At 42.2% G+C, this 15,616-nt stretch overlaps 1 protein-coding gene across 1 annotated transcript in view; it reads left to right on the top strand.

The window, feature by feature from the left end:
* The window catches only part of LOC122551047 (deuterosome assembly protein 1-like), a 149,804-nt gene that overhangs the window by 115,865 nt on the left and 18,323 nt on the right, over positions 1-15,616 (top strand). The window contains exon 13 of the mRNA XM_087988543.1: positions 14,096-14,429. Coding sequence (XP_087844669.1) covers positions 14,096-14,429 — 334 coding nt within the window. The remainder of the gene's footprint in view (positions 1-14,095; positions 14,430-15,616) is intronic.

Here is a 15,616-nt window from a genome sequence, read left to right as displayed (position 1 = left end):
TCCAACTGATACAGCTGAAAATAAAATTTTCTAAATGCTGCACTAATCTACCAGCACTCTCTCTGATGGATGTAATAGATTGGGGAGCATTCTTCTTTCTGGCCAAGGACGCTAGGTATCTACCCATTTTATCACCGAACTCAAATAATCTCTGTGTCGCAAAAGAGATTTCCCTCTTTGCTGTTTGGGTAAGTGCAGCATTCAAAGTAACCCTAAAGGCTGTAATCTGCTGCAATTTAGTTTTAGATGGCCTATCAAAGTATGCTAACTCAGCTGCCTTCAGGCAAGCCTCGAGCAAATGTTGCTGTTCTCCCCTCTGTCATTTCCGGGTCGCAGAGTAAGAAATAATCAAACCCCATGTATAAGCCTTGATGGTCTTCTGCAGCACCGATGAGTTGCTGGCCGTGCCTGAATTGATATCCCAAAAAATGTAAACTCCTGCAAAAAAAAATCTATAAACTTGCTAACTTTCAGGAGGAAAGGGTCCATGCGCCATTGCCGGGAATCCGCCCCACCACCTCCAGCCTTCACCTCCATATACACTGCCACATGATCAGAAACTGCTATGTTCCCTATTCTGCAGGACAGTACCAAGTTCAAAAAGATAGATGGGACAGCACTTATGTGGGTTAAAAACAAAAGGTAAAAAAGGTAAAGACATCTCCATACATCCACCAACCCCAATTCCTTGTTCAAGTCCACCAACTGCCTGAATTGCAAAGACATACCTGCAAGACCCAAGGCATCCTGTCCACCTCAGGGTCAATAATGCAGTTAAAGTCTCCTCCTATAATTGTATGACATGCCCTAAGGGCCATCAATCTAGAGAATGCATCCATTACGAATTTAAAGGGATGTGCCGGGGGACAACATACATTCGGAACCCCATATTCCTCTCCATGTACTAAAGCTTTTAAGTATTATGATTTACCCGGGATCATCTTTAATTTGGCCTAGCATTTGAAATGGGAGGTTCTTCTGGATGAGAATAGCAACTCCTCTACTTTTCGAATTAAAAGATAAGAAAAACACCTGGCCAAATCCTCCCTGTTGCAACTTCAAATGCGCCTTATCGGTTAAGGGTGTTTCTTGTAACAAGGCTACATCGACCCTCTCTTTTCTAAGGCTTGACAGTATCTTTTATCTCTTAATTGGTGAGTGACTCCCCCTAACATTACAGGTGCACCATTTAAACGAATGGCTAGCCAGACCGCGCCCCCACCCCCGGGAGGAAGAACCCCACTCGCAGCACACTGAGTGAAAACCAAAAACAGTTTGTATAAGTTTAAAAGTGCTACTTCCAAAACTACTAAATCAAAACTTCTCATAACTACTTCTACAACTTAACAGCATAAAACATAACTGAAAGGAGACTTTCCCCTTTGTCCACAGGGGACGCTCATACCACCCATTAATCCCATGACTCCTTCGAGCTGAAACCATACTCCTGCTCCAAACAACACAAAGGAAGGGAAAAAAAAATCAATATCTTATGACAAGAAAGTTAAAAGTGGGCACCCAACCTGTTCCCTCCATACTGTAATCCAAGGCACTCCTGGTAGAACAAAAAAAAACCCTCTCCCTGCTTCACCCCACCACCCCTCCCCCATCCAAACAAAGGATAAGGGGGAGGGGAAGTGTGGGGAGAGGAAACAAAAAAAAGAGAGATAATTATGACCCTAACATATATTAAAAAGACCAAGACCACCCCCCAACGAGGTAAACCAGGCAAATTACAGAGAAACAAATCAGAATAAAATAATTGCCCATATAATTCAAGCCAGTCAGTCTATTTTAAAGTAAACAAGATCTCCTTTGCCTTTTCCGATGAATCAATGTTGAACACGGACCCTCCATGGCTGAAATGCAGTATCGCCCGATATCTAATGGAATATTGGAGATTCAGGTCCCTCAGCCACCTTTTTACCTCATCAAAGGCCTTCCTCTTGTGAACCACGACTGGGGAAAAGTCCTGAAAAAGCATGATTTGTGATCTTTTATATTCCATAGCCTGGGGATCTTTCCAAAGTGCTCTAGAGGCTTTCAGCATCATTTGTTTGTCTCTATAATGCTGGAGTCGCACTAGAACTGGGCTGGGGTGTTGGTCTGATCTGGGCCTGCACACTGCAATCTGACAGGCATGCTTTACCTGCACCTGGGCTACCTCAAGGTCGTCGACCTGCTCCTCTAAGACCCGCACTCGACGTTCCACTGAACCCGACCCACTGAAGATATGCCTGCGGTCTCGGAAGCTACGACCCATTTCTACGCCTCCCCTGACACGCTGCCCAAGATGCTTCTGCAGCATGACCGAGATCGATTCCAGCCTGGCTTGGGTCTCTTCCATTGACAAGTTGATCTTCTCTCGGAGTTTTGCGAACTCCAAGATCAGGCTCTGCTCTGCAGGTGAGTCCTCTGGGGTGGTCGCAGAGGCCAACGCTGTGGCCTGGGTCCGTCCATTGCTGCGGGGATGTCCCTGCCTGATGTGAGTCCCGTGCTCCTTTCCCCTTAGTTATCTTCTAAACTGCACCAAACTGTATAGAATTGGTGCTAAGTAGTTCCAAGGGTCAGGAAATAGCTATTTTCAAAAAAATTGGATAGTAAAGGGAAGGTGAGTGCCTCACTTTGTCTGGGTTCTGGTGCAGAGCTCAGCAAAGCAGACCTACTGGGTTGCCACCATCTTGCATCCCCACTTGGCTTTTATAATCTACACCATAGCTGATGACCTTCTGTAAAACCCCTAAGTCAAGCTGCCTGCCCTAGTTAAGAATCAGCACATAGATGGCAGATACATAAATGTTGGTAGATACCTGTGTTTTGGAAATAGAATCTGTGCTGTGCTGAACAGTCCTCTTCAGAATAATTTTCGTACATCCCAAATGGGGAATGGGCTAGGAAAGGTGCTCTAAAAATAGTCTATTCCCCTTTCTCCAGCTGGCAAACCATACCCTGTGGGTTCTCCATTCATGTGATCAAAAAATGAACATTTTAAATTTTGCAACTTCGAATGTGAGAACTTTCAAGGATAATCTTGAGTGACTGTCCAGAAAACAAAAATTGCAGTCTTAGCATGAACTATTGCAACTCCAAATTAACGTTCCAACCTTCTTGAGTCTTGCTCTCCTTGAGAGGGGCCGCTGAAGAATTAAGCACAGGATATACTTTCTGCTGGAAAGGAAAGACTAATATCTGCCCTTGTATTCAGAAGTGATTCTCTCATCTACAATAGGATCTTGAATGTACACTGCCAGAATTCTTCAGTTGTATTGTGCCTCACTGTGTAAAGCATTGGAAAGCATGCTTTAATATTTCCAATGTCACGAAAAAGTTAAAGATTTTGAAAGGTACACAGTATTCACCAATTTATGTGGCTTTTTGACCGAAATTGAAAGAAAGTAGAGACTAGGCTTCTGGTCTTAACAAGAATAACTATTTATTTGTAATAAATTGTCTCGCTAGATAAACTGTTATGTACTGTCGACAAGTAACTCCATTAGTTAGAACTCTAATCCCGTTATAATCTGCCCCTTGGTATACATGTGGACAATGACAAGAAAAGAAAATTAGATGTGATGGGTGGAGGAAAAGGCTGGGGAGACCGTTCAATGGTCTTTGTTCACTAGGTTTGAGATGGTCCTTTCGGCTTATGTACTGCTCCATGGTTCTCCTTGTCTAGACAATATTATTTCCTTATGGAAGGTACAGGAATGGTTCCCAGAAATATGTATGTCGATTAGAGACAACAATAAACTGACATAAGGGAATGTGATGCTGAGGGCAGGGGTAAATAAGGCCAAACTTTGAATGAACTATAATTTTTAAAAATTTAAATGTAAATGCTTGTAGAACACCAAAACCATCTGTGTGATTATCAAGTTTAGATATTTAAATAATCTTCTATTTAAATTTGGGAAAAAAAACTTCCTGTATATGAAGATTAAAAAAGATCCTGTGCGTGCAGTCTCAGGAGAAGTTTCCTGCTATGTTATTACTGCTGTCAACAATCTTTCATTTTCGTAATGAATATGATCAGTTCAATTGACAACTCCAAAGTTATTAAAGGATTTGATGTGGGTTATAAATACAAACTGGGGAAGGGTCTTGTGCCAAAGTGGTCGTGTCCCAACTTCAGCCCAAAATATCTGGATTTAATACCCAGCTGCTTTAGAGGTGTGGCATTGTGTGTCTGAACAGGTGCATTACAAAAGTATGAAGAGTCAGGATGATGGTTGGAGGGGAATGAATGGACATGGATGGGACAGGTTGAGTGAGCATGAGGGCTAAAGGACTTAATGTTTAATAATACAATTAGGACAAATGTCAGAGAATCGAGGCAGGCCTTTTAACCACTGTTCAGCAACCCCTGTGCCCACCTCAAACCTGTCCAAGGTGGCGGACCTAATTTCTACTTCTAAATAGGCAACGAACCCCGGAGGATAAATCCTAGCCAATTTTTATTTTTCTTGTGGATCCAAATGCTGCATATTCTAGCCTATGGCCTATTTGTATGTTACAAACTCTGTATAATAATTTTCTACATTTGTCTGCTGTGTATGGGAGGTTTGGACTAGCAGGTGATCATGACTGCTACCCTGGTCAGGTTTAATGCACAGACCTTGATTTGATTTGATTTTTTGTGGTCACATGTACTTAAGTACAGTAAAAAGCTTTGTCAGCAGTTCAGGAAGACCATAGCAAATAAGGACATTCAGATCATAGGGCGCTTAGACAGAGCGAAGAATATAAGGTTACAGCTGCACAGAAGGTGCACAAAGCATGATCACCATTAGCAAAATCAACATTATTTGAAATTAGAGAGGTCTAATCTGCCGTCTAATAGCAGCAGGAAAGTCACTGTTCTTGAATCTGTTGGTGCATGTGTTCAAGCTTTTGTATCTTCGACCTGATGGGAGAGTTTGGAAGACAGCGTGGCCTGGGTGGGAGGAGTCTTTGATGACATTGGTAGCTTTTCCAGAGCAACAAACAGTGTAAATGAAGTCCATGGATGAGAGGTTGGCTTCCACAATTGGTCTGGGCTGTGCTCACAAGTTTTTGTAGTTTTTTTTACAAGACTGGGTAGAACAGTTTTGTACCAGCAGGTTGTGCACCCAGATAGAATGCTTTCTTATGATGCATCTGTATAAGTTCGTGAGGACCCATATGGACATGCCACCTGGGCAAGAAGAGGCATCTGTGTGCCTTCTTGACCATGTATCTACATGGGAAGTCCAGGACAGATTGTTGATGACTCCTAGAAACTTGACTCACTCGAACCTCTCCATCTCAGCTCCATTGATGTAAATGTGGGTGTGTTCTCCTCCTTTCTCCCCAAAATCAATGATCAGTTCTTTTGTTTTGCCGACATTGCACCATTGCACCATGACACAAACACTATCTCCTCCTTATCTGCCATCTCATCATTGTTTGATATTCATCCTACCACGGTGGTGTCATCAGCAAACTTGTAGATGGCATTCATGTGGAATGTGGCCACACAGTCATGAATATACTAGGATTAAAGTAGAGAGCTGAGAACCCATCCTTGTGGGGCGCCAATGTTGAGGACTATCATGGAGGAGGTGCTGTGTCTATCTTCACTGCGCTCTGTGGCCTAGGAAGATGAGGATCCTGTTGCAGAAGGTGGAACCAAGACCTAAATCTCACAGGTTTGAGATCATCTGGAAGGAATCCTGATGTTGAAGCAGAGCTGTAGTTGATAAATAGGAACCTGATGTACGTATCCTTGTTATCCAGATGTTCCAGGGATGACTATAGGGCTAGGGAAATGGCATCTGATGTGAACCTGTTTTGGCGATAAGCAAATTGCAGTGGATCAAGGCAGGCTAGCCTCTTGAAGCACTTCATGAGTATGGAGGTCAGAGCCACCTGGGCAGTAGTCATTCAGGCACATTGCATGCGATTAGTTTGGTACTGGAATGATGGTGGTCTTCTGGAAGTGTTGTGGAAGAATCACTCAATGTCCTATAAGAGGTTTCCAGGAGACGCAGAAAATCCTTCACAAACTTAAACTTTAATCTTGCAAAATCAAAGCTGTGGGAACCAGCAAAATATCTTCCTTGACTCCCCATAAGCTCTTTGTTCTCCTCCAGTTTATACATTTGTTGGTCCCGTGCTTATCAATGTGCTGGCTTGCTTTGACTTTCAAATCATCATCTGCCACACTCGGTCCCTCCATCACACTTAACCTATCATATTACAACACAATCATCTTCAGCATTAGCTCACCTACCAGTGATTTAACTAGCCTACCACAATGCATTACCATTATCTGTTACTGGAGCCCTGTAACGTGACCCCAGGCATACATTGCGACACTAAGTTAACTGCATAACTGCCAGAATAGCTTCCATAGGAGCATGTGGGAATTTTGGCTTGTAGCAAGGAGATGTTGAAGATGTCAGCAATACCTCTGCCAGCTCATCCACACAGGGTCTAAGTGCACAGCTGGGGTCTCTGTCTGGGCCCATTACTTTCCTCGGGTTGACTCTCGGGAAGACCAATCTGACATCTGCAGCAGTGATGGAGGGAATAGGTGCATCCAGGGCTGTAAGGTTGTGTGACACTGCATTGTTGGCATTTAGCTCAATCCAAGCATAGCTAGCATTAGGTAGGAATCTATTTTTGTCCACGATCTTGTTCTGCTTCATTTTGTATCCTGTTACGTTGTGTAGGCCTCGCCACAGGTGGCGGGTGTCCATATGGTTGGTTTGGGCTAACTTAGTATGGTACTGCATCTTGGTATCTCTGATGGCTTTGTTGAAGTCATATCTGGATTTTCTGTATAGGTCTGGGTCATCCTACTTGAATGCTACATGACTGGTCTTCAGCAGGGGATGGATTTCCTGGTTCATCCAAGGGGTCCAGTTAGAGAACACCTGGATTGACTTCTTTTGGTACGCAGCTACTCTTTTAGGTCATCCGCTGAGTTCTTGAATATGGTCCAGTCCACAAATTCCAAGCAGTCCCAGAGAAGCTCTTCCACTGCCACAGACCAGCATTGTACTACTTTCTGTGAAGTGTTCTCCAGTTTCAACTTCTGCTTGTAAGTTGGGAGGAAGAACACAGCATTGTGGTCTGATTTTCCAAAGCATGGAGTGGTATACATCATTGATGGTGTGTAGCAGTGGCGAAGGATGTTCAGTCTTCTAGTGGGGCAAGAGACGTGCTGCTGGTATTTTGGCAGCACCCTCTTGAGGTTGGCCTGGTTGAAGTTGCCTGCCACCATGAATAAGGCCTCAGGGAATTTTGTCTCCAGAGCGTCTGTAGTGGTGTAAATTTTATCTAAAGCATTTTGCACTATTGCATTTGGTGGTAATCGACTGCTTTCAGGATAGCAAAGGGGCACTCACATGGCAGATGGTAGGGACAGCATTTCATTGTTAGGTATTCTAGGTCCAGGGAGAAGTGGCTTGCCAGGGCTGCCACATCTGAGCACCAACATGTGTTGATTAGGAGGCATACCCGTCTGCTCTTCGTGATACACCAGGATACTGTGTGATCCATGTAATGTATAGAAAACCCCTCCTCTTGCAAGGCACACTCGGGTATAGCAGGAGTGAGCCATGTCTCCATAAAACAGAGCACATAGCAGTCTTTCAGTTCCTTCTGGAAGGTAAGATTAGATCTGAGTTCATCCATTTTGCTTTCAGTAGCTTGGATGTTTTCCATGGGTATGTGGAGAGGGAGAGCTTGAAACCACACTAAGTCTCACCTACATTGTCTTCATCAAAGCTTGATTTGCAAAAAATAGAGGAAATCATGCCAGCTTGAGGCAGGTGTCACTGCCAGATACAATTTAAAATTGGGAGTCAGCCTGATTGGGACACTCTATTTACACTGACTGCTCCTACTATCCCCAAATAAAATTGAGGCTAAGTTTTTAAACAAAAAGATAATTTCTGAAAGACAAGAATGGAGAAATAAGGGACGAGTGGGTAACAAAGGAGGTTGTGAATTTAGTCAAAAGGAAAAAATAAGCATATCTATGATTTAGGAAGTTAAAATTAGGGCCCATGAGGAATATAAAGAAAGTGGAAAAGAACTCAAGCACAGAATAAGGAGAACAAGGAAGGGCTATGAAATGACCTTGGCAAGTAGGTTTAAAGAGAATCCCAAGGCATGACACACCTACTTTAGAAACAAGAGGATAACTAGGGAGAGAGTAGGACCACTCAAGGACAAAGGAGGGAACTTGTACTTGGAGGCAAAGGATGTGAGCAAGATCCTAAATGTGTCACTATTCAGGTAGAAGGAGAACATGGTGCTTAGTCAGATTAGCATGGAGCATGTTAATATACTAGGGCATTTTAAGATCAAGAAAGAAGTGGTGTTAGATTTCTTGAAGAGCATGAAGGTGGATAAGTCCCCAGAGCCCAATGGCACCTATCCCAGGTTATTGAGAGAGGCAAAGGAGGAGATTACTGGGACCTTGACCAAGATCTTTGTATCCTTGCTAGCGTCTGGAGATGTACCAGAGCTTTCATGAGGAACTAATGTTATTCCTCTGTTCAAGAAGGGAACTAGGGATAATCCAGGAAATTATGGACCAGTGAGTTTTTCATCAGTGGTTAGAAAGCTATTGGTGAAAATTCTTAGGGATAGGATTTACATGTATTTGGATAACCATGGCCTAATTAGGGCCAGTCGGCATGGCTTTGTGCAGGGCAGGCCATGTCTTATAAACTTGATTTTTTTTTGTGGTGATTATCAATGAGGATAGAACAGTGAAAATTATCTGCAAGGATCTTAGTAAGGCTTGTGACAGGGTCCCTCAAGGTAGGCTCATCCAGAAGATTAAGATACATGGGATCCACGGACATTTAGCCATTTGGATTCAGAACTGGCTTGCCCATATAAGACAGAGGGTGTTGATGGGAGGTTGTTTTTCTGGCTGGAAGTCTGTGACTAGTGGTATAGTTATAGTTGGGAGAGTGAGAGTTGAGTCTGTTTAATAGTTACTCAGGACTTGAACCACATATTTAGTAGTTTTTTTTCTGAGTAACTATTCTACCTAATTTCATTATAATCCTCAAGTCACCAATTTAAATGGAGACTACACTGGGATCTCTGCAATTTGCGATAAATATAAATGACTTGGATGAAAAGGCATGCTTGCCTTTATTGGTCAGGGCACTGTGAGGACAAGAGTCAGGATGTAACGTTGTAGCTTTCATAAGATTTTGGTTAGGCTGCACTTTGATTCTAGTTGCCACATTACTGCAAGGACGTGGAAGGTTTGGAGAGGGTGCAGATGAGGTTTACCAAGATGCTGTCTGGATTAGAGGGTATGAGTTATAAGGAAAGGCTAGAAAAACTAGGATTGTTTTCTCTGGAGGGGTGGAGGCTGAGGGGAGACTTGATACAAGTCTATAAAATTATGAGATGCATAGACAGGGTTGATGGTCAGAATCTTTTTCCCAGAGTTGAAATGTTTATTACTAGGGGGCATGCATTTAAAGTGAGGGCCAAGAGGGGATTTCAAAAGAAGTGTGAGGGGTAAGTTTTTACACAGCATGGTCGGTGTCTGGAACACGGTCCCATGAGTGGTGTTGGAGGCAGATACAAAAGGGGTGTTTTAAGGGGCTTTCAGATAAATGCACAAATGTACAATGAGTGGAGGGATATGGACCAAGGACAGACAGATGGGCTTAATTTAGTTTGGCATCATGTTCTGCGGAACATCATGTGCCTAAGGGACTATTCCTGTGCTGTACTGTTCTACGTTCTATGTTGCTCTGTTCTAACATGAGAGACATTTTATTTATTGGCCTGACTTTTCCCCTGCCATACCGTCATTCTGTAGTTTGACCATGTATATCTCCTAACTATGCCACCTGCATAGTTAGAAGATATACATGGTCAAACTACAGATTCCCCATCATAGTACACTCTGAAAGAATTGCCTGGCAGTGATATTACTGCTGGGTAATTCCTCTATGCCTGGAACCTTCCAAAAGTCTCCATTTAAATTGGTGACTTTGGAGGATTACAATGAAATTAGGTAAAATAGTTATTCCGAAAAAAAAAGACAACTAAATATTTTTTCTAACTCCTGAGTAATTATTAAACACTCAACTCTCTCACTCCCAACTACAACTTTCCCACACGACATACATCCTCAGATTCTGATCCAACACATCCATGAACCAATGGCCCATCCCCTTGACTGGACCCAACCTGATCTCCTCCCATTCCCTATTGGACCCAACCTCTTCTCCACAACCTCCACGCAAAAGCTCTGCATGCTCTCTGTACTGCTTACTCATTTGCTTTGGACACCTCCCTTTCTAGTTCAAAAGTAACAGATGTGCCAATCATTTTCAGCTCCCTAATACTTACCTGTCTCTCATTTTAAGAGGAAAGCAACACCCAATCAACTAGTAAGACTTGGGACAAATGGTAGGTTGCCCAACATTAAACTATGACTCTATGCTCACTTGGAAATGGTCTGAATCTGATCATCCTCAGTGACTGACAATATCCAAACCCTTGGCCTGCAGCCCTTGAATTTCATTTAACTCACTTGTGAGGCATGGGTATTTCTGACTGGCTGGCATCTATTGTCTGTCCTTGGTTGCCTTGAGAAGGTGGTAGTGAACTGACATCTTGAATCACTACAGTCTATTTGCTGTAGGCATGCCTGTTGTTGTGCTGGGACTTCCTGAGCAAAGGCAATACCCTTGACCTGATCTGCTGACAACATTCCTTTTTGTCTGTGCTGAATGGCTGATGGGGCAAGGCAAGACAGGGATACTGTGAGCATTCAGGTAGAGTCAAAGTGAATGAGTAATGTGACAGTGAGCAAGCACCTAATGATGCAGGCTGGTCCAGTCCCTGAGTTGGATGTCTGCCCTTGAGTGTGCTGTCTTGTTGCTGCAGCATTGCAATGATAGTGCAGCACTGAAGTACAAAGCATCCTGTAAATTAACCAAAGATATGCAATGAGGGTTGTTAAAGGTTGTCATGTATTGAATGCCACTGTATGTGGATTGGGGGTGCATGGAGTGTACCCTACGATGTTGCCCAATGTGCCACGAGGGGTCATTTGGTGCAAGGGCTGAGCTGAACCTGCTTTCCATGTTGGGTGATTTCAATATCCAGCTTGTTGGTTGAGCTTGGTAAGTGAGAAAGCTGAATATTACTGAAGCAAATTGGGCTGTCAACAAAGTATTTAATATGCAATAATGGCCCTTAGTTGGCAATTTGTCGCTTCTGTGTGAAAAATTGCTGTGCCACTTGTCAAAAACATAAAAGATGGAGTGAAATGATCCCAATGTCCTGATAAGCGTTGCCTGTGTCTGCCACAAATCTCACCATGGCCGACATCACTTATACCTCTATGTGATTCCACCCATGGATATACATGCTCAAACTAGTTGAGGATAATTCAGAAACATTATCAGGTGATACTTTACACAGAGCATGATACAGAAAAGGTTTATTTAGACTACTGCTTTAAAATAAACATTGGTTGTAGAACATGGATATGCACATTCACATTAATTAAGGATAACTTAGAATAATGTCCTAAGGACAGACCTCGGATGATCCAAATGGGGTTGGATTTCCGTGGAATAATGTGGGTGAAATCGCTAAAACTCGTTTAAGAAACACAAAGTCACAGCAAAGGAGGGACATAGTGCTGTATGGCCTCCTTTTATACTGCAGCAGTAACAAACTTATCAGTAATGCTAAAGCCCATTAACACAAAAGACAGGATGAGCACAAGATTTACTGAGTGTCATGAAACTCAGAATAGTAGTGAATGTTTGCTTTTCAGAAAGGTGGAAGGTATATAGTGAAATTTCCCAGGGGACCATCTAATGACAATTACTTTTCTTGATGTATATACTGACCTAGACTTTATGTGCAAGGATCATCTTCAAAATCTACAGATGGCTTAAAAATGAGAATTATTGTCAACTGCAAGGAACTTAGTATAATACCACAAGTGGATGTACATTTGTGGAATGTTGAAGTGATGACAGATGAAATTTAATGCTGAGAAATGTGAAATGAGACATTATACTGAATAAGAAATAAATTATGCAATTTCACAGGAAGTGCAAGAGTACAGGGACCTCAAAATCTACTCAGGCAAATGATTTAAAGTGTCAGGACGAGTTGAGAAACATTGAGAAAGGTATACGGGAGAGTGAGTTTGTAAATGGGTATATAGTACAAAAATAACAAAGTTATGCTGACCTTAAATAATAGAATGGCCTCAATTATTTCCAATCCTGGGCACCATACATTTGGAAGGATATGAAGTATTAGAACTGCTGGACTTCATAAGAATATCATGTGTTAAACTGCCTCCATTAGTCTGAGGTAAAATTTAATTGTTAGCACCTCCTGCTAACCCTGCCAGAGATAAATGCATGTGACCTACTTGAGACAGAAACTCATTGAAAGTAAGGTACAAGTTTTTAGACTATGATGGAGGAGGAGTCGGCTGATCTTGCTATGCCCAAATTTTCAAGCCAGAAATCTGTCAGGCTCAGCTCCAGTCAGTCCAGAACAAGGAGGGAAGACCCATCAGTTACATGGATTAGGGCAGATGGAATCGGGCACCCTTTAGGCACTTAATTGGCCACTATCAGGCCTTCAACACAGTTGAGGTCCCATGTGGCAGAAATCACCTAACAAGAATTGTAGACTACTCTAGTGTCAATGGCTGCTTGTGGTACTTCACCCATACGATTCCCAGGATCACAGAGAAAGCCCAGGCAATGGTTGTTGGAAGTGGGATAAGAATCCTAAGGTGGGAAAATCACATGGTGAGGGGATCAAGCAAGGGCAGGTGCATGGTTTTCAGCTGCCAAGCCTCTGCCTGACACCAGGTCTGTCAATCTGGCAGAGTGTTTGATTGTAAGATCGAGCAACTGCCTCACATACAGAAGGCTGTTGGTGAATGTAAGTTTTTGCTGGTTTTTAAAGGACATTGGAGACATGTTTAATCAATGAGCTGCTGCTAATTTTGTGTTGGATTCAGGGAGAGTGGGTATGAACTTAACTATTAATGTGTCTAATTGACATCTTACCACCACTCCTGACGGTTGAGTGTAAACAAATTGTTCTGGGGTCTGTAATCTTGTGTAGGTCAGACCAGGTAATGATTATAGATTCCATTCCGTTTTGTGCATTTAAATTGGGTACCAGATGGGCTTTTATGATAAATGCTTCTTGGACTTTTTAAAAATTATATATAGTCCAAGAGTCCGAATGAAAATGCACAGGATAAGAGTGGGATGATCCCTTCATTCTGAGCAAGACCTTTTGATGGTTTAATAGGCTGATGCACTGACTTTCATGTTACTAGCCAAAGTTTCAGTTTCATTGTCCTGTCTGCTTTAGCATAGTCGGTGTTAGGAAACCTCAATACTCTTGTTATGAAGGAATAAATCAACTTTATACTTGGAACATTTTATTCACTTAAATGTACCATGTAAAAACAACTTGATCATCTACTGTTCAGTGATTTTTGAAAGTAATTAGATTAGATTACTTACAATGTGGAAACAGGCCCTTCGGCCCAACAAGTCCACACCTCCCCGCCGAAGCGCAACCCACCCATACCCCTACATTTACCCCTTACCTAACACTACGAGCAATTTAGCATGGCCAATTCACCTGACCTGCACATCTTTGGATTGTGGGAGGAAACCAGAGCACCCGGAGGAAACCCACGCAGACACGGGGAGAACGAGCAAACTCCACACAGTCAGTCACCTGAGGCGGGTATTGAACCCGGGTCTCTGGCGCTGTGAGGCAGCAGTGCTAACCACTGTGCCACCGTGCCGCCCTATCTTTTATCAATGTCAGATGAACAAAAGATCAGCCTCACTAACTCACTGAAATTATATGTAATGAATGCTGCTTTGTGAGATACAAGATGGCAGCTAGCAGTAGAATCATATCTTTTTTAGGAGAGTTGGGACTTTTTAAAAGCTTTAATAAGGCCTGTATTGATATGAGATGATGTATGTGTTCTCGGGAAATGAAATTGTATAATTGGATTTGATCAGTGAGAAATTTAATGAATTTATGTCCACTTCTATTTTGAAAATTTTAGGCAAGTTAAGAAACTTCGCCAAGAAAATGAACAACAAATGTATGCAATGAAAATCAAACTAGATGAAACTATCCATCATTACGAGGGAAAAATTAGGAACCTTCAGAAGGACTACCGCATTCAAAACAGCTTTCGAAATTCTGTACCTGGATTTGCAGGCAACAAAAGCAGAGAGTTTTCACCAGAAAGGAAGCCAAATCCTACAAAACTACTGACAGCTAACAGCATCTCTTCTTGGCATAGCAATGATAGTGCAAGTGAGCCATTTCCAGGTGTAAATATTCCTGCTATTTCTCCAACCTACGTTCATCCTGAGGAGAGTTTCCTGCCTCTGGTGAGTGTTTATAATTTTAAGAACTTGTATATTAATCTTACAAACTCAGCAAGAAGGCATGTGGCACTTTGATTACCTTCTTGGTACATCTTCTCTTCAAGGTGTCAGGGAGGTGCCATTGTGCACTGACAGCTGGGAGGAGACCAGCACAGATTCATTTGATGGCAACAAGTTCACCTCCAGGTTGAAAAGTTCAAATAACATTACCAAAGTGAGATAACAGCATTGAATAAATGTGCATTATCACAGATACTACTTGCTGGATGAAACACTATTATGTGTTTGCTCAGGTGGATCCCATAATTATTCAAGTAATAACAGTTATCTTAGAGGGTCTCTGTGGTGCAGAGGTAGTGTGCCTACCTCTGGACTGAGAGGTCTCAGTTTAAGTCTCACCTACTCCTAATGTGTTGATAACATCTGTGAACAGGTTGATTATGAAAATAGGTAGAAGAGTTATCTTGGGGAACCTTTTGTGGTATGATGGTAGTGTCCCTAAAACCTGGATGGAGAGACTGGGGTTCAAGTTCCAACTGCTCCAGAGATATATAACAATATCGCTGAACAGGTTGATTAGAAAAATAGGTTAAATAAAAACAAGAATTAAAAAAATAGAAGTGGTGTCTTGGGGTGGCATCCAGGTTGGTTAGTAAAATAGGTTAAATAACAGATTTTTTTAAAAATGGTTGACAAATTATCTTGGTATCTTGACTAAACATTATTCGTTAAACTACAAAGCGAAAGAGAGCTTGATTGGTTGTTAATCTTATTTGTTGTATATTCAAACTTACAAAGATTTACTGCTGTATTCAAACATTGATTTGACTTCACATATATTGGCTGTGAAACTCTTTGGGAGAAGAAAAGCACTGTTTATATAAAGTTAAAAATCACAACACACCCAGGTTATAGTCAATAGGTTTATTTGGAAGCACTAGCTTTCGGAGCGCTTCTCCTTCTTCAGGTGGTTGTGGAGTATAAGATGGTAAGACACAGAATTACAGTAGTACAATTGTGTACTCCACAACCACCTGATGAAGGAGCAGTACTCCAAAAGCTAGTGCTTCCAATTAACTCTGTTGGACTATAACCTGGTGTGGTGTGCTTTTTAACTTTGTACACCCTAGTCCAACACCGGCATCTCCGAATCATGACTGTCTATATACAAGTACTATTTATATACATGT

Source organism: Chiloscyllium plagiosum, unplaced genomic scaffold, assembly GCF_037043375.1.
Source record: "Chiloscyllium plagiosum isolate Xiang-an unplaced genomic scaffold, Cpla_swu_hap1 HiC_scaffold_6, whole genome shotgun sequence".
Lineage (NCBI taxonomy): Eukaryota > Metazoa > Chordata > Chondrichthyes > Orectolobiformes > Hemiscylliidae > Chiloscyllium > Chiloscyllium plagiosum.
The sequence above is the reverse complement of the archived record's forward strand: the minus strand, read 5'-3'. Positions and strand labels throughout refer to the sequence as shown.